The sequence below is a fragment of the Rhinatrema bivittatum genome, chromosome 4 (genome assembly GCF_901001135.1).
Source record: "Rhinatrema bivittatum chromosome 4, aRhiBiv1.1, whole genome shotgun sequence".
NCBI lineage: Eukaryota > Metazoa > Chordata > Amphibia > Gymnophiona > Rhinatrematidae > Rhinatrema > Rhinatrema bivittatum.
The window spans coordinates 391,710,730-391,729,572 of NC_042618.1; the positions used below are offsets into that span (position 1 = coordinate 391,710,730).

At 41.0% G+C, this 18,843-nt stretch overlaps 1 protein-coding gene across 6 annotated transcripts in view; it reads right to left on the reverse strand.

The window, feature by feature from the left end:
* Positions 1 to 18,843, reverse strand: part of CADPS (calcium dependent secretion activator) — a 1,086,201-nt gene that overhangs the window by 171,602 nt on the left and 895,756 nt on the right. For 4 of the 6 annotated variants that reach the window (XM_029601007.1, XM_029601006.1, XM_029601010.1 and 1 more), the window contains 2 exons: positions 18,362 to 18,496; positions 13,316 to 13,471 (listed from right to left, as the gene is read on the reverse strand). In XM_029601007.1, the coding sequence (XP_029456867.1) occupies positions 13,316 to 13,471; positions 18,362 to 18,496 (291 nt within the window). The remainder of the gene's footprint in view (positions 1 to 13,315; positions 13,472 to 18,361; positions 18,497 to 18,843) is intronic. The other 2 variants (XM_029601011.1, XM_029601008.1) reach the window with 1 other exon arrangement.

Genomic DNA, 18,843 nt, shown 5'->3' on the forward strand with positions numbered 1-18,843 from the left:
AAACAAAAAAAACTAAAGAGATTAGTGGGGTTTTAAGGCTTGGGGCTAACAGGGTAAATGGTAGGCTAGTTAACTAGGGAGGGTTAGGAAGTCCTAGCCTTTACCTGAGTGAACTGGGAAAGAAGTGGGGAAACTGGTAATTGTGTTGGCACGCGTCTACTAAAATCTCCCCACTTACGCGGTAGGGGCGGCATTTGCGTGCACATGTGCATGTCTATATAAAATTGTGTATACATATACGTGCATAGCCTATTTTAAACCATGCGCACATATACCCGTGTATGAAATGAAATGGCCATTTCCACTGGTGTGAGCCGGCATACACAGGTTCATGTGTGACCATGTGGCTGTTTCAAAGTTATCACTCCCATCCACAGATTTCAAAATGTAGTTTACAAATGCTATTTCTCTTCCCTGACCTAAATGTGTCACTGGGATGCCCACTCCTTACCTGGATAAAAGTATGGGTTTTGATCAATACATGCACTGTTACTCAGGTAAAGGATGGGCAAGTTTCAAACTGCCAATTTACAAGTTTTGTTATAGCAAGTGGCAAGTTCCATTGAATCAAGTTTTTGCAAGCAACTTAGATGTACTAGGGTTGCTGCAGAATGTTGAATACCATATGAAAATTTTCAGCTAAAAAACTGCTTGTGTAGCGACGGTATGTGCAATAGCACATTAATATGTAATATGGCTTATTAGCAGCTAGAAAAACATACGAACATACCCTTAAATCTGCTATCAGTGGCAGAGTTAGAAAAGGAAACAAATGATGAATTAAGTAATTCCTTCAATCAGGAGACTGTAGAAATTTGGAAAAATAAACCTAAGAATACTAATAATATCATGAGGTGAATGAAGAGAAAAACATGCTTATTTGGAATATTCACAAGATCTGTGGCTATACAAGAACTGAGAAAAAATGAAAGGACAGCACAACAATACCAAATATATTAAAAAATGAAGTTCATTTGGAAATAATGCTGTGTTCATTTTAGTCCCAAATTTTAGGCACCTAAATCAAGCAAAGTTTTCAGCCAAATTTAAACACCTAGGGCCAGATTTTCAAAGGGTTACGCGCGCCAAGCCTATTTTAAAAAGGCCCGGCAACGCGCGTAAAGGCCCAGGACTAATGAAAGTCCCGGGGCTTGCAAAAAGGGGTGGGGAGGGGTGGGGCATGGGCAGTCCGGGGGCGGGGTCAGCAGCTCCTGGCACAGTGGCCATTTGCTGTCCCTCATGAGAGGCTTCTAAGAAAACTAAAAAGTCATGGGATAGGAGGCGATGTCCTTTCGTGGATTACAAACTGGTTAAAAGACAGGAACCAGAGAGTAGGATTAAATGATCAATTTTCTCAGTGGAAAAGGGTAAACAGTGGAGTGCCTCAGGGATCTGTAAACAGTGGAGTGCCTCAGGGATCTGTACTTGGACCGGTGCTTTTCAATATATATATAAATGATCTGGAAAGGAATACGATGAGTGAGGTTATCAAATTTGCGGATGATACAAAATTATTCAGAGCAGTTAAATCACAAGCGGATTGTGATACATTACAGGAGGATCTTGCAAGACTGGAAGATTGGGCAGATGAAATTTAATGTGGACAAGTGCAAGGTGTTGCTGTTATGTTTTGTAGGGTTTGGGTGGACCCTTGGACACTGTGGCAGCTGACCACGGCCACGGGGGGAAGTCCCTTGAGGGGCCACAGGTCAGGCTCAGCTCTGGACATACAAACGCAGCTTATATCTTTTATTAGACAGTTTGTGAAGTCACCAGAAATGGCGATAGTGAGTAGAAGATAGAGCTCAGCTGGGCTAGTATTCCTCAGGGTGCTGGAACAGCGGCTTCTCCGGTAGCAGTGCTGTAGGAAGAAGAACTGAGAAAATGAGTACACTGAGATATTCACAGAGTCCCCAGTATGGAGAAGTCCCAAGATAGAGAGAGCTGGCCCTCGAGGAGCGAGTACCAGATCTCTGGGCACAGAGACTCGTTGGCAAGTACTCATGCAGCAGTTCTCCGTAGAAGATGGCACTGGTGCTGGAACAGAGGCAGGCCTTCAAGGAGCGAGTACCTGGTTCCAGGGAAACAGTTCTGAGGAGTAGATGGTAGTAGTACTCACAGATGGTGTCTGTAGCGAATTCTTCCAAGTAGAAGAGGAGATTGACGCAGGCAGCAAGTCAGGGAACATGGGACCTCGAGGAGCGAGTACCGGTTCCTGATAGCAACCTGAAAGAAGCAGAGAGGCCGCTGAGGAGCGGGCACCTCGTTAACAGCAAAGAGTCCAAATAGAAGTTGGAGGCAGAATAGCTGGGTATGGAGAGCGAATCCCATCCATAGGAAATCCCTTGCTAACTCAAAGGCTAGCAATAAACAACAGGCTTAAATAGCCGGGCAGCGTGATGTCATCACAGGGGGATGCCCCTGAGGTTCGCGCCATAGAGGAAATAAGAATGAGGGCCGCGTGGCGCATGCGCCCTAAGGTACCTGAGGAGCATGGCGGGAGGCAGCACCCAAGCCAGTCCAGGGACACCAGAGAGGATGGCGGGCAGACACCGCGGCAGCCAGACGTCCAGAGGGAGCAGGAGGAGTCGCAGAAAAAGAAAGGTAGGCGGAGTGAAGCCGTTGGGCAGTGACGGTTGCAACAGTTGCATATAGGGAAAAATAACCCTTGCTGTAGTTACACGATGTTAGGTTCCATATTAGGAGCTACCACCCAGGAAAAAGATCTAGGCATCATAGTGGATAATACTTTAAAATCGTCTGCTCAGTGTGCTGCAGCAGTCAAAAAAGCAAACAGAATGTTAGGAATTATTAGGACGGGAATGGTTAATAAAACGGAAAATGTCATAATGCCTCTATATCACTCCATGGTGAGATCGCACCTTGAATACTGTGTATAATTCTGGTCGCCACATCTCAAAAAAGATATAGTTGCAATGGAGAAAGTACAGAGAAGGGCAACCAAAATGATAAAGGGGATGGAACAGCTCCCCTATGAGGAAAGGCTGAAGAGGTTAGGGCTGTTCAGCTTGGAGAAGAGACGGCTGAGGGGAGATATGATAGAGGTCTTTAAGATCATGAGAGGTCTTGAACGAGTACGTGAATTGGTTATTTACACTTTCAAATAATAGAAGGACTAAGGGGCATTCCATGAAGTTAGCAAGTAGCACATTTAAGACTAATCGGAGAAAATTCTTATTCACTCAACGAACAATAAGATGTAAATCTTCGCGCGCCAGCGGACTGCAGGCGTGCCATCACCCGACCCGGGGGCTGGTCTGGAGGCCTCGACCATGCGCCCGGGCCGGCACCACGCCCCCCGGTCCCACCCCGAACCGCCCCCTGACCCTGGACACGCCCCGCCCCTTATACGAAGCCCCGGAACTTACGCGCGTCCCGGGGACGTGCGCGCGCCGGCGGCCTATGCAAAATAGGCGTGCCGGCGCGCGAGTGCCCTGCGTGCGTAAATCCAGCTGGATTTACACGCGCAGGGCTTTTAAAATCCGGCCCTTAGTGTAGCTGGGTTCAACAAAGGTTTGGATAAGTTCTTGGAGGAGAAGTACATTAACGGCTATTAATCAAGTTTACTTAGGGAATAGCCACTGCTATTAATTGCATCAGTAGCATGGGATCTTCTTAGTGTTTGGGTAATTGTCAGGTTCTTGAGGCCCGGTTTGGCCTCTTTTGGAAACAGGATGCTGGGCTTGATGGACCCTTGGTCTGACCCAGCATGGCAATTTCTTATGTTCTTATGCTGCTGTGTCAGAGATCGCGTGCCAGCAATTGGCCGGCAGGCGCAAAAGATAAAACAAATTTTTTGAGGGGGGTTAGAGTAGGGCTAGGGGGGTGAAAGATTAGGGGAATTCACAATGGCCTACCACTCACAACCCAATGATCAGTCTGAGCAGATCAATCGCAGTTTAAAGATCTTCCTCAGGGCCTATAGTAATGACCAGCAGGACAATTGGGATTTCCTTCTGCCCTGAGCAGAGTTCTGCTACAACCAGGATGTACGCCCAATTTTATAACATGCGCGCGCAGGTGCGCACCGACCCAGGATTTTATAACATGTGCGTGCCTGTGCACACATGTTATAAAATCGGGCGTAGATGTGCGCACGTCAGGTAGCGCGTGCACATATACGCCTGCGCGCAACCTTTTAAAATCTACCTCCTAGAGCCTGATATACAAAGCGTATTCAGCACTCAATAGATGGATAACTAGGACTTATCTGGCTATCTGGCAGAAGCTGAATATCAGGTTATATTCAGCGGCCGCTAGATAGCCGGTTAAGTCACTTATCTGGCTATTTTTTAGCCATATAAAATGTGGGCGGGCAGTAGGGATGTGAATCGTTTATCTGACAACTGAAAATATCAGACGATATTTTCAATTTCTTCAGATATCAGGGGGTCCCCGAGAGCGATAGGAAACCCCACGATTATTTTCGTGGGTTCTCTTATCGTTATGGGGGGTGGGAAGAAAGGGCACTTAAAAGTAACCCAAAAACACAGCACGACCCTTTAAAATTAGTTCTTTAGTATCTCGGACCCCTCCAACCCCCACCCCCCCCAAATTTTTAAGTACCTGGTGGTCCAGTGGAGGTCCTGGGAGCGTTCTCCCGCTCTCGGGCTGTCGGCTTCCAGTAAACAAAATGACGCCGATGGCCCTTTGCCCTTAGCATGTGACAGGGTATCTGTGCCATTGGCCGGCCCCTGCCACATGGTAGGATCAATGGCGGTTGGTGCCATCTTTAAAAATGGCGCGGGCCATCCCTTGTAATTTAGCCAAATAAGTTATATCTGACTAAGGCCTGGATTCTCTAAGGTCGCAGACCTTAGAGAATCTGGCGGTAACGGGGGGCGAAGCGGGGGGCGGGCTTGCGAAAGCTGGCAGCCATCGCACCACTGCCGTGTGTTGGCTGCCAGCTTTCTCACCAAATAACTACACCATAAAAGGTATAGTTATTTGGCTCGAAACTGGCGGCGATAAAGATCCTTACCTTTCGCGTTAGCGATGTCTTCGAGGTGTCTGCCCCCGTGCCGCCCCAACTCCTCCTCTTCCAGTGCCGATGCTGCCTGGAACCTGCCCCGATTTAGGTATTGCACGCGAAAAGGGACTTTTCGCGTGCGATCCCTTTAGAGAATGACCCCTTAAGTTACATACCCAGATAGTATTTGGCTGAACATTTCCCTAAATATAGGCACCTTGAATTTAAGACCCTAAAGTTAGGTTTGCAAGTCCTTTATATAATCTAATTAATTCAGCTTGTATACGTGAAGACAAATACATATTCTAAAAACAAAAATCAAAATCTTCCTAGTATTTTAAATATAACTGTAGTCTTCCTTTCTTTTTCACTCTCTTCTTCCTCTTCCTTTCTCCACTCCTACATGCTTATATTATTGGTAGTGGAAGAGCAGCAACCTAGTGGTTAAAGCAACAGGCTACAAACCAATGAAACCAAGGTTCACATCCTACTGTTGCTCCTTGAAGCCTCAAGCAAGTCTCACTTTACCCTTCAATGGCTTCGGTATAAACATAGATTTTAAGTCCTCTGGGGATAGGGAAATTCCTGTAGTACTTGAATGTAATTCGCTTTGAAGTGGCAAAATGGAATATAAAAATCAAATCAAAACTTCATAGGAGAAATGTGTCTTTACTTATTGTGGGCGCAAATGGATACTTTGTTAGTGGTGACATCCCTTAGATCAGTGGTTCTCCATCCAGTTTGTGAGGGCCTAGTGGTTGTTCAATTTCTCAGGTTATCTACAATGAATATGAATGAGACACATTTACACAATGAAATTATGTAACTGGGGTGCTGGTGCTACATTTCTAATTTTTGAGTATATAATGTTAGCCTGGGACAAAGCTATTCAATTACTTTTGAATTTTACTAGAATTTTCCTACTCGAGGAATTTTTTAAAATTTTGGGATATTTCTGTATTATGATTATGCTCTGATTTTATATACAGTTCTTGGCCCTGTATTTGTTCAAATGTTCATTTGATTTTATTCATGTTGTTTTTTTCATATTATTATTATTGCAATCTAGTGAAATTAATTATGATTTAAATTACATTAAATCACTAATTACGTAAAAGCTATCAGAGTAGCTGACATTCCTTAATCATTCCTAAATGCCTACAGTGATCTTGTAAGTCTTCACATTTTCATTGTAAATTAGATTTATAACATGCCCTATGACTACCTGGTATTAGTAAAAGAAAATAGGCATTGTAGAAAGCCTTTAGTGTCTAGATAAACGTTTAAAGTATCTGGCCATAAGTGATCCAAACACATCATTAAAAATTAATTTGACATTTTGGACAATAGTTTATTGATTAACTAGAGTGAGGACCAACACTGGTTTTGCAGTGTTGCATCAGGTCTGGTTTTCAGGATACATAAACTTTGATATTCATGAGATTTATTTGCCTGCTATGACTCCTGATTATGGGTCACATGCACATAATAGTTATCCTGAGAGTCAGACCTGCTTGCAGCCCTCAGGACTGCAGTTTGCCTTCACAATGCAGAATTAAGCATTTCATGAGTTAATAGCATCTTTCTTACTTTTCAAGGTCTGCCAGATACAAAATTTCAGTAAGAATGAAGAATTTTCTATCAAAATAATACAATGACTAATTAAAATAAGTAAGACAGTGTACTACATTGCTGTACTTAAAACAAATGTAGTTTTGACAAAAAGGCAGAGTATGGTTTTGGGTACGTCCTAATAAAATAACTGTCTTGTGTGAATTGAACTGTATCCATCATCTTTGCATGTTTGCACAATAAGAAATAGAAACTATGCCTAGTCACAAATGGTTGCACAGGATATTTTAAATATCCAAAGGTAGATCTTGAGTTGCTGTGCGGTTCAGCTAGTTATCCGGATAAACTTAACCAGCTAACTTAGCCAATATATTCAATGGTGCAGCTGCGCCACTGAATATATCTGGCTACCTTAAAGTTAGCCAGATAATTATATCTGGCTAATTTTAGGGTATCCCTATGAGTCAACCAGACTTAGCCGAATAAATAATTCAGGTAACTGTGAATAACAGCCAGATAACTTATCTGACAAAGTGGGGTCCTCCTTGGAATGTCCTTGCCCCGCCCACCACATAGCTGACTAACGGGCCGATACAGTAAAAATCGCGGGAGAGCGGGCGAGCGCCCACTCTCCCAGCGTGTGCACAGGACACTCTCCTGTGCACGCAAAACAGTAATTTATTTAAATTAGGGCCGGCAGTAAAAAGAGGTGCTAGGGACACTAGCACATCCCTAGCGCCTCTTTTCAGACAGGTAGCGGATTTGACAGCCGACGTTCAATTTTTGCCGGCGTCGGTTCTCGAGCCCGCTGACAGCCAAGGGTTCGGAAACCGGACGCCGGCAAAATTGAGCGTCCAGTTTTCGGACCTATTTCAAATTTTTTTTTCTTTTTTTTTTTTTTTTACTTTTTTTAAATTTCGGGACCTCCGACTTAATATCATGGCGATATTAAGCTTTTCTGTGCACTTCCCCGGCGCCGGCAGAAATTAGCGCCTACCTTTGGGTAGGCACTCATTTCTTAAAGTAAAATGTGCGGCTTGGCTGCACATTTTACTTACTGAATCACGCGGGAATACCTAATAGGGCCATCAACATGCATCTGCATGTTGCGGGCGCTATTTGGTTCGGGGGGGTTGGACGCATGTTTTCGACGCGCTATTACCCCTTACTGAATAAGGGGTAAAGCTAGTGTATCGGCCTGTAACTGTTTAGTTAGATAATGAGTTATCCATCTAAGTGGTGGATGTTCAGCAGGGCCATCCACAGCTGCCACCACTTTGCTGGCTCCTAACTTATCTGGCTAAGTGGTGCTGAATATTGCCCTCCCAAAGACCTTGAAACAGTCAGTTAAGGGACCTATTTATCAAAATGTGATAACATGCTAACACAGCATATTAATACCAGCATATTAATATTAAGACCAGCTTTCAAACCTATCCACAGTATAGCATTTATGTGCATAAGCAAATGGACAGAGATTAATGCTAGCATTTTATATACCATGTGGCAGCTTGCTTTGCCATCTATCATCTAGAGTCATCAAAATGCTATAATTTCACAAGGATAACGCCTGTGATAAGAAAAAGGGACATGTTTATGATAATTTTAGAATCACCACACCATGTGCTTCGCATAGGTAGTGTATTGTGGGGTGTGTTAAAGATTTTCTTGCAAAGGGAAAAGAGAGAGAGAGAGAATTCCTCTTTATAAGGCCTTCATAGTAGTCAACTATTTTTATCACTATAGGAGGGCCAGCTAATAACTCGAGGTGAGATGTTGGTGGTGGTTTAGGATTTTTGGGGCCAATTTGACATGCAGAGTGAGACATACGAACAGCACAGTACACCGCGGTAAAGATTTGACGTCATTTGGTGTCTCTCGCCCTAGCTTGATAGTACCTTGTTATAGAGTCCATCAAGCTAGGGCGAGAGAACATTGTAGAAATCTCATGTTTGCGAGACCTTCCTCACTCCAAATGATGTCAAATCTTCACTGAGATGTACTGTGTTGTTCATACATCTCACTATGCATGTAAAATGGGCCCCTAAACCCTAAACTACCACCAACACCTCACCTCCTATAGTTATATAAATAGTTGAATACTGTGAAGGCCTCCCCAGAGGCTCTCTTTCTCTCTCCTTCTCCCTCTCCCCCAGCCCAGAAATGGCCAAAATACAATTTGCAATCTTTATCGCAAATTGCATTAGGGCCATTTTTGGGCATATCGCACAGCTTAACGCCAGGAAAAAATATTGTAGTTATTTCTAGAGATGTGAATCGTGTGATCGATCGTCTTAACGATCGATTTCGGCTGGGAGGGGGAGGGAATCAGATAGTCGCAGTTTGGGTTTTTTAAATATCGTGTAAATCATGTAAATCGTGTAAATCGAAAACCGGCACACTAAAACATCCCTAAAACCCACCCCGACCCTTTAAAATAAATCCCCCACCCTCCCGAACCCCCCCAAAATACCTTAAATTACCTGGGGTTCAGTGGGGGGGGGGAGGGCGGGAAAACCGGCACACTAAAACAACCCTAAAACCCACCCCAACCCTTTAAAATAAATCCCCCACCCTCCCGAACCCCCCAAAATGCCTTAAATTACCTGGGGTCCAGAGGAAGGGTCCCGGTGTGATCTTTTACTCTCGGACCTCTGTGCATTGTAGAAATGGCGCCGGAGCTACCTTTGACCTGTCATATGACAGGTCAAAGGTAGCTCCGGCGCCATTTTTTTTTTTTGTCCCCCGACGTCAGGAGCGTAGGAGATCGCTCCCGGACCCCCGCTGGACCCCCAGGGACTTTTGGCCAGCTTGGGGGGGCCTCCTGACCCCCACAAGACTTGCCAAAAGTCCAGTGGGGGTCCGGGAGCGATCTCCTACCGCGAATCATTTTTCCGTACGGAAAAACGATTCGACTGCAGGAGGTCGTTCCGGACCCCCGCTGGACCCCCAGGGACTTTTGGCCAGCTTGGGGGGGCCTTCTGACCCCCCCAAGACTTGACAAAAGTCCAGCGGGGGTCCGGAACGACCTCCTGCAGTCGAATTGTGTTGCCGTATGGCAGGCGCCATTTTCCATACGGAAAAACGATTCGTGGTAGGAGATCGTTCTGGACCCCCGCTGGACTTTTGGCAAGTCTTGTGGGGGTCAGGAGGCCCCCCCAAGCTGGCCAAACGTCCCTGGGGGTCCAGCGGGGGTCCGGGAGCGATCTCCTACGCTCCTGACGTCGGGGGACAAAAAAACAAAATGGCGACGGCGCCATTTCTACAACGCACGGAGGACCGAGAGTAAAAGATCACACCGGGACCCTTCCTCTGGACCCCAGGTAATTTAAGGCATTTGGGGGGGGGGGTTCGGGAGGGTGGGGATTTATTTTAAAGGGTCGGGGTGGGTTTTAGGGTTGTTTTAGTGTGCCGGTTTTCCCGCCCTCCCCCTTCCCCTCCCCCTTCCCCCGATTTACGATTTTTTAACGATAAATCGGGGGAATTGTTATTGTATCGCGGCTCTAACGATTTTTGACGATTTAAAATATATCGGACGATATTTTAAATCATCAAAAAACAATTCACATCCCTAGTTATTTCTGGCATTAAAAATGTGCGATATTGCCCCTCATTTTCAATGCAATAGTATTACTATTGTATGCGTTATACTGCTATTGCAGGTGATAACGCATTTTGATGAATGATGCTATTAGTTTCTTGTATAACTGCAAACATGTATGTTGCATGTAGTTTCTGCAAGATTCACAAGTGATGAGAGGCAGCAGCAGCCAGACTTCTCTCTTTGGGTGGCTAATGAACAGATAAAAGAATCACATTCTGCACATTCGTGCCATGACTAGATCCTGTAACTTTTGGCTTTCCTCAAATGTAACCTATCATCATTTTGATTTTTGAATATGTAACTACAAACTATAGACAATGAAACCTCTTGAAAATAAAAAAGAACTAATAAAAATCACAAAGAAAGCTATTTATTGCACAATTATAATGTGTTCAATAAATATTTGCTTATTGGGGAATAACCTTTTCTGTAAAACATATAATTAAGCATTTCCTGAAAAGCACTGTTTGTCTCTGAGGTTGTCTACAAATATGTGCAGATTTTATTAAATAATAGGGATACACTTTCTGGGTTTTTTTTGTCAGTGGAAAAGTTAACTGAAATACTTTTTTTTTTTTTCAAAATTGAGGCCATAGGGTGAAAAATAGCAATGAAGCAGCAACACAAAGTGACAAGTGAACTGCAAAGTAACTGCAGTGTGACTTTACTAAATATAAAAGTACCGAACACTCGTGTATGGTACTTATTAGAAGGGTCAAACAAATAGGATTAATTCCTCCTTCAGAAACAGAATTTACAAAAGGTTGGAGGACAACGGCAAGCAATTTTCACCACATAGACCTGTGTTTGTAAACAGGGGAGGGAGAGCTTGTCAGGAGTGTATCCCCCATACATATATAGGAAGTTTGCTCTTTTAGGACAAACTCTTTAGAGACCTCATGGGCCTCTTCTGAAGAGGCTTGAGAGGTCTTGAAAGCATATGTACTGCAACATTTATTTTTATTGGTCCTTTAAAAGGTCTCATAGACTCCAGTTTTTCCCAGCAGCAGTATAGCTTCTAGAATTCTCCATTTAAGAAATAGTTTTTTCCTCTTATTTTTGGTGCTAGATTTTGAAACTGAAGGAAAGAGAATAGCATACTTAAAGATAGTATGAAAATTGTAAAGTCCTTTAAATAGGTCTGTAAATCTTTATTTATAGCCTCGATTCACAGCTATTTCAATTTGATATCAAAGCGGTTTACAAAAAAAATAAATATATAAATATAAGTGCTGGCAACCTTCCACTCATGTTAGTGGGAACAGTGGTCTCACTCCCAGCATAGCCCCAGCCCCCTCCTCCTCATTCCCTGGTTACATCAAATTCTTATAAAATTTTATCCCACACAACAAACACAAAGTCTATCTCAGATGTTCTTGCTTTTTGCGGAAGGCATGAAAACATGCTGGCACGGTTCAAGGGATATCTTTAGATTTATCTCCTTTTCTAAAGGCTCTTTCTGTCTGGACACTGGGGGTTCTCTTCACTGCCTATAGCAGACTTACAGATTTATTTGACTATGGATGGAACATTTTTATTCTCATAAGGTTTTAGTGCTGGCTGTGTGCTATCTTTTCTCTACGTAACCCTGACTAGGGTCACCAATCAGTAGGGAAGAAGTTTCTGGAGGGCTCCAGCTCTCCAGGTCAATTAAAAAGGGTGCTTAGAGGGTTCCTGCTGTCAGAGGTCATCTAAAGTACAGAGAGGTCTACTACTGCAGTGCACTTGCAAGCTTCAAGCCTCCTCTTAATTAGGGGTTGGGGCAAGGGAGTATGTAGAGGAGGTAATTTCCCACCAAGAGGAATGGAAAGGGGGTGAGAAGTTATAAAAGATGCTTCCTGGCATCTGTTAGAAAGAGTCTTGGGAGTCTAAGTAAGTGAGAGGACTCCTGAGGCATGAGAAGTTGCTCACATCAAAGGATTGGAAAACGATACCTACGAGCCAATCAGAGGGAGGAGACCCTGATATCAAAGGGTGCAAATCTCTCCTGGGGAAGCTCCAAGGAAAGGTTTGTTTTGAAGGCCATGGGGCTGAATATTGAAGATTGGATTTATCACTTTCAAAGAACTGATTTGAAAGTGAAGAATTCTGTGTGTGTTTATTTTGGACTGTATCAAGTTGTCTAACTGAAGATTTTTTGACCTGAAGAATCCTGTTTGTTTTGGGTTTACAATAAACGTCTACTCTAGAACCAACTTTAGGTGTGGACCTTGGACTTTGTTGCATGGTAAGTCTTCCCTTGGGCTTCCCAGAGATAGTCTGGTCCCCAATTGATTTGCAGGGCTGCAGCAGGGGCTCTCACATCCCTCTGCAGGTCTGAAGATGATCCCCGAGGAAAGGGGGGGTTATATCCATGAAGGCAATTTTCAAAGGGATTCTCCACTGGTAAATGGATATTTACCTGCAACAAAAGCCCTTTTGAAAATTGTCTCCTCTCACCATATGGGGGAAAAGCAGCAGTACTGGGGCCATTCCATCAAAATACATGCATGGGGAGTTTATTTTTAAATCCCCATGCATATTTCCTGGGAGGGAGTTTCTATCTTCAAACTATGGAGGTAATTTTCAAAGGAGTTATGCGCATAAATGTAACCTACTATCATAGCAATTTTCAAAAGCCATCTACTGGATGAAAGTGCACTTACGTGAGTAAATCCTAGGACAAGTCAATGGCATAGATTGTAGCAATTTTCAAAAATCCACTTACTGGAGTAAAATGCATTTACTCGAGTAAAACCCATTTTTACTCAGGTAAGGCTGATTTTAAAAAGCTCTAAGTGGGTACTTATGTAATGAAAATGAAAGACAAGGAGTTTCAATTGTAATTGTTACAAATCGGTACTGTCCTCTTTTTCTGGCCTTAAGACCCTCGCAGCCTGTCTTCTCTACCCTCTTTGCCTTCATTGGAAGTCTTACCCCCATCAGAAACTCCCTGCCAATGAGGAAAGAAGGGGCGGGCTGCTGGGACAAGCACCAACGTCAAAGGTCTAGTTGGGTTTGGCCCTCTGTATCAGGAGCTGTTTCTTCAGTTATTGCAATGTACACAAATCATACAATTACCATACATTTGAGAGTCCACAAACCAGAGGAAGACAGGTTTACCATAAATTGCTGTTGCAGTTTTTCCCAGACATGTTAATCATTCTTACCTCTTAACACAAGATTCGATCATATCACTTGCCATGAGCTTTAGACGCTGTTCCAGATGTTTTCCAAATTCTTCCTCAGGCCAATGTAGATCTCGAATAAATGTTTGCAAAGCATCAAGTTTCCAAAACAGATCCTCGGAGGTGGCTGATCCATTACTGGCAGGATGAAATGAAACGCAAGGTCATAGACTCAGACCTTCATAAACCTGATGTAGACAGTTTTACCATAAATGCTGAGGGGAACACAGTGGTTTAATACACAGAACAATGTCGGGATCTCCACCATCAGGACTTTGAGTTTTACCATACATTTGCCTATTCTATCTTGCTGTTATCACTTACAAATCTTTCCAGAGCAGATGACAAGACAAATAGAATTATAAATCACACATGTTAACTGGAAGAAGTGTATGGTAAAAATCAGCCTTAATTAATAACCACATTAACATATGTGAATATTCAAATTAAGGCTACAAACTGTGGTAGGAAAGCCTTGACTCATAATAACTACACGGACATATGCAGTTGTTAAGATTCAGGGTTTCATGCATTGTCATTAAATATACAATTCTGAAATTTGAGACTACCAGGTACAGGATAGTGCTAACAAGTGGTGAGCGAGGACATGCTTTCTCTCTTGAACAGCTGGAAAAAAATTGGTATAAGTCAACTGCACTAAGGACATGAGACATTTTGTATTAAAGATTTTGGTTTACTTTGTTACTTCACATTTTCACAAACCAGCCCACTGGAAGGACATCAATAGGTCAGCTGACTTTTGCAATGTCTTTGTTCAGCAGCAAAACTCCAAATTCTTGCAAAAGTAATGTGTTCTTACCCTGTCCTCCGTACAGATGGAAGATAGATTCAGTCTTGTTGTGTGTAGCTGTTTTATTTCTTTCTAGTGCAATTATCTTTGTAATCTTTCACTTCCAAAGTAAAATACAGGACCTATTTGTGTTTTGTTCATGCAGAGAAATTTCTGGATCGCTAACCCTTTTTTTTTTTTGTCTCTTCTCCTCTCTTGCTCTTTATTTTTATTTTTAACAATTGCACATGAAGCTTCAAGAGTTTCAATCCCCTCCTCGCATACCACTAATGCTAACACAGTAATTTATAAGATGTTTAACACACCATGCATTACCACTTGTACTGACATCGTCTATAGAAACAGATGAGAGTGGGTGTTTCTATTGTGACAGATGCCAGCTGCATTGAGTTAATGCTTCAGAGCAAAATATATCTAGCACACACATGGCTATCGCAGGGTGAAGACCGTATTCCCAACATGCTAAGGGTATCCTGGGGTCCTGTGCTAACAAAGGCAACAATTTAGAAACAAATCAGTTTCATATTAGGGTGTATCTAACATGAAAGAAATAGCAGCACTAAAATATATCCTTAATAATGAAAAGTGGTAAGAGGGGATTGGGGACATGAAAAGATATAGAATCAGGCATTCTGTTTTCCAGTAGGAAATAATTTTAAGAATAATATATAGGGTTACCTATAAGTGACACGTTATTTATATTTCAGGTCATTCTACTTCAAACTGAAACTTTTTACTAATCTAAATTCTTTCTCTGCTTTTGGAACTGGGTACAGTCTCATGTTTTAAACTATCAAGTATGCATGAATAATTGGTATTTTTTGCAACAATATTTTGACACCCATCTGGCATAAGAGTTTTCTAAAATATCTTCCCAAGGTTTTGTTTTTCTATGAAGAGCTCATTGTCTTTTAATATAAGCAAAATTGTATATCCTTCAAAAATTCTTATTTTTGAGATGGGGTTATTCACATTAATGCAATTGCACTAAGATGATTTCCAGTGCATGCTGATTTTTTTTTTTTTTTTGCTTGGAAATGAGTTTAACACGCAGATTAAAATTTATTAGAGCCATTGTTTGCTGTATCATCATGTCTTGATTCATATCTTTTCAGAAACAATATCACATTTCATGCACAAAGGGGAAATAATAAATGCTTTCAAGTACTTTTTTCAGCTATTGCCTAATCTAGCCTTTAATACAGTCATCTTAGCATGAATATGATTTGTATTTACTTGAAAGCTTAATTTTCTGCTGCCAGTTTCCTAAGCTTTTATTTTGAGGAATATCAATCTAGTGTTTTCTCATGTTTCCCATTCCTAGCCAGTTAATTTTGTTCACAGAAGCTGAAAAGCTTAAAGAACCCAATCAAAGGTATTTTTTTTTTGTTGTAAATATAGGTGTTGTGTCTTTGTGAAAACTGCAAATTTAAAAAAAAAAAAAAAAAAAAAAAAAGGACTAAGACTCTTTTCCTAGAACATGCTGTAGACCTTGGAAACATTCACTGTCAGCAAAGACCACTTTTTTTTTTTTTTACTTTTGATAATGCTTTTGTTTGAAAATGTGTCAATTTATTCTTTAAGACAAATCCTAACAAGCCTATAATTAGCTGTTGTACAGGAGTCAAAGTGTGGTGTGGAACTGCTAAACCCTAGTTTGCTTATTTAAGAAATATACATATTAACATTTATTAGATAGGGAACAGGGTTAAATGATGTTAAAATCTACACATGAAACTCACTTTAAAATGTTTAGGGTATTGTAGTAGCTTCACACTTACTAATATCTCACATTAACCCAATATTGAAAAACCCATTAGTCCATATCTTTAGTACAATAAGCAAATGTGTATGATGCTGGAGTCGATTCACCATGGATCTCCATGATTATCTCTGCCTTGATTACTCATGTTGTTCAATCTTTATTCCACAAGAAGTTAATAATATGTGCAGAAGAGAATTAGGTTCATACTACTGAATAAAGAATAAAGCCATATGCTTCAAGTTTATAAAGTGAGCTATAGAAAATGTCTCTTATTACATACAGGAATGATCTTAAATGCTGTTCAGCTCTTTAGTTCCATGTATATAATTTCAAAAAACAGTTTATCTATCTATAAAAATTGCACATGGGCAACTGCCCTTAGCCCCATATTGCAAAGGTAACCCAGCCCCCCCCCCCCTGTCAAATGCCCATCATATGGCAACACTTCCTATTTCTTGAGATCCAGAAACTGCAGCAGGCCATGAGGCAAAGGCAACACAGTTCTTGACCAGATGTTATAGTAACAGACTGTCAATATAGACATCTCATACTCAGGAGGGAACCTACTGCTCTTCCATTTCAGGGCTTCCCTCCCCTGCTCGTCAATCTCAGGATGGCCCCCACCTTACCACTCTTAAATTTCAGGAGTCCCATTCTAGCTGAATTTATTTTATTTATTTATTTATTTATTTATTTAAAAGTCTTCTATACCGATGTTAGTCGAAACATCACCTCGGTTTACATGGAACAAAAGCAACGGAAATTACAAGTAACAGGGGATTGCTCCAGAACCCACATCTCCTCACCACCCAAGATCAGCATATATTTTATAATCATGCCTTCTCTGGGAAAAGGAGAAATTATTGGTATCGAAAGCTCTGTTCTGTGAAATTCAGAATGCAAAATATTAGAAGTATATTAATAAGGGCATATCTGTAGAAACTTGAGATGTAATATTATTACATAGTTCTACATAATATTTGGCCATACATGTCTTTGGAAATGATTTGTGAGTTGCAAGCCAAGGTTAAAATCTTGCTTCTCCCACTAACACTCTGTGACCTTGGACAAGTCACTTACCCCTCCATTGCCTCAGGTACAAACTTAGGGGCTTATTTAGTAAAGATTTTCTCCTATTTTGTGACTATGGGAAAAATACTTAGTTAGGGCCCTTCAATTATAAACCTTCTGGGGAAGGGAACTACCTACTGTACCAGATTTGTAATATGCCTTGAGCTTGGATTTAAGAAGGCAAGTAATTAAATCTACAATTCAAATCCAAATATGCACAGGAATAAATCTCTGTTGGACAATCAAACATCTGCTAATTTAGAATTAGGCAATGCTTTTCCTCTAGAGTGACAAGCAGATCTGGTTTACAAGAATTCTGCAAGGAATATTCATCAGATGTGTTCGCACACATACTTTTGGTCTAAGAATCTATTTAATTTGTATATTTTTGGTTACTCTGAAAACCAGACTCCCTTGGGCTCTCAGGAATTGGAGTTTCTGACCATCCTTTTTGCAGAATGAAATAAAAGGTTATGGACTGGCTGTCTTCACATAATCATTGACTTTGTCCATTCAGGAATTTTTGGCAAATAAAGCCTGAGATAAATACTGAAGTAGGCCAGGAAGAAAGATGATCTTTACTGTCTAATATGCAAAATTTTCTTATTGATTATGAGACATCATTTTTAGCATTTATATCATATGTCTATCATATAAAACAATCAAAATTCCTTAATATAATTTAAAAAATGAAGAGTCCAAGAATATGAACATTAATGTTATTCATTGTGTGTGATGAGTGTAAATATAAAGACATTAAAGTAACTGCAATTTTCAGGCCCAATGTATCCCATTTGGCAATGGATTTTTAATTTATAGTAATTATACAATATCAATTTTTTATAGAAAGGTCTGTCCTTATCTGTTAAGACTGAAGTGTAGATCTACAATTGTCACCTATTCAGGTACAAACTTAATTGTATACATTACAAGGTTGTCTTTCCATGAATATGTGATTGTAAAAGACATATACAAAAATCCAACTCACTTGTGAAGATGGACAATTGGGTACATGATATTTCATTCCCTAGCAAAAGAAACAATATTTTGGAAAGATCCCTGAACTGTGTTGAATCTCACCTTTTTTTTTTTTTTCTCTAAAATATCCAGATAAAAGTAATGTGAAAAAGGTTTGTGTTAATTCATTTCAAGGTGTACCGGGCAACAACAATATACATCATAGTGTGTTGTTAAAATTCATTACTGCAAACAATGTACTTTATACAAATAATTTACTATTAATACCTTTAGTAAAAAGTGTTTACTTGTCTATGACTTTGTTTTAAAGCTATAATTAATAACTGCATAGGAATAAACAATACATATCCATGCCAAGATGACTGAAATTTTAAATTAGATCTAATGTGAACTGAATACACACTCAGAATCATATATAGCAGCCATCCATGACGGAGCGGAAAAGCTAGGCATTTGTGGGAGATTAACTGGCAGATTTGGAACTTTAGGGAGATTCACATTTGGTAGATTCACATTGGGAAGATTACTTGTTAAACTCCTGTGGAAGAAACAGACAGAAAGAAAGAAAAAAAATACCATAACAGTGACAATGCAGATGTAGCAGAAGCACATGGCACTCGTAAACAAACCCGCAAAGTCCACAGCAAGACCACACTCGAAAAAGGACAAAGCAAAACATTTCAGAAAGAAGCATGGGATATGGAAGGCTCTAGTGTAGTTGTGCATTCTCTGCAGTAAAGAGCAAGTTACTTAAATAAAAAAAAATAAAAATAAATAATGACCACTAAGTAGCAAATCAACAGACTATTCAAACATTCACACAAACATAACTTACAAATCCTGATACATTTTCTTAGCGCAGTCATTTTATTCTGTAAGTCGATG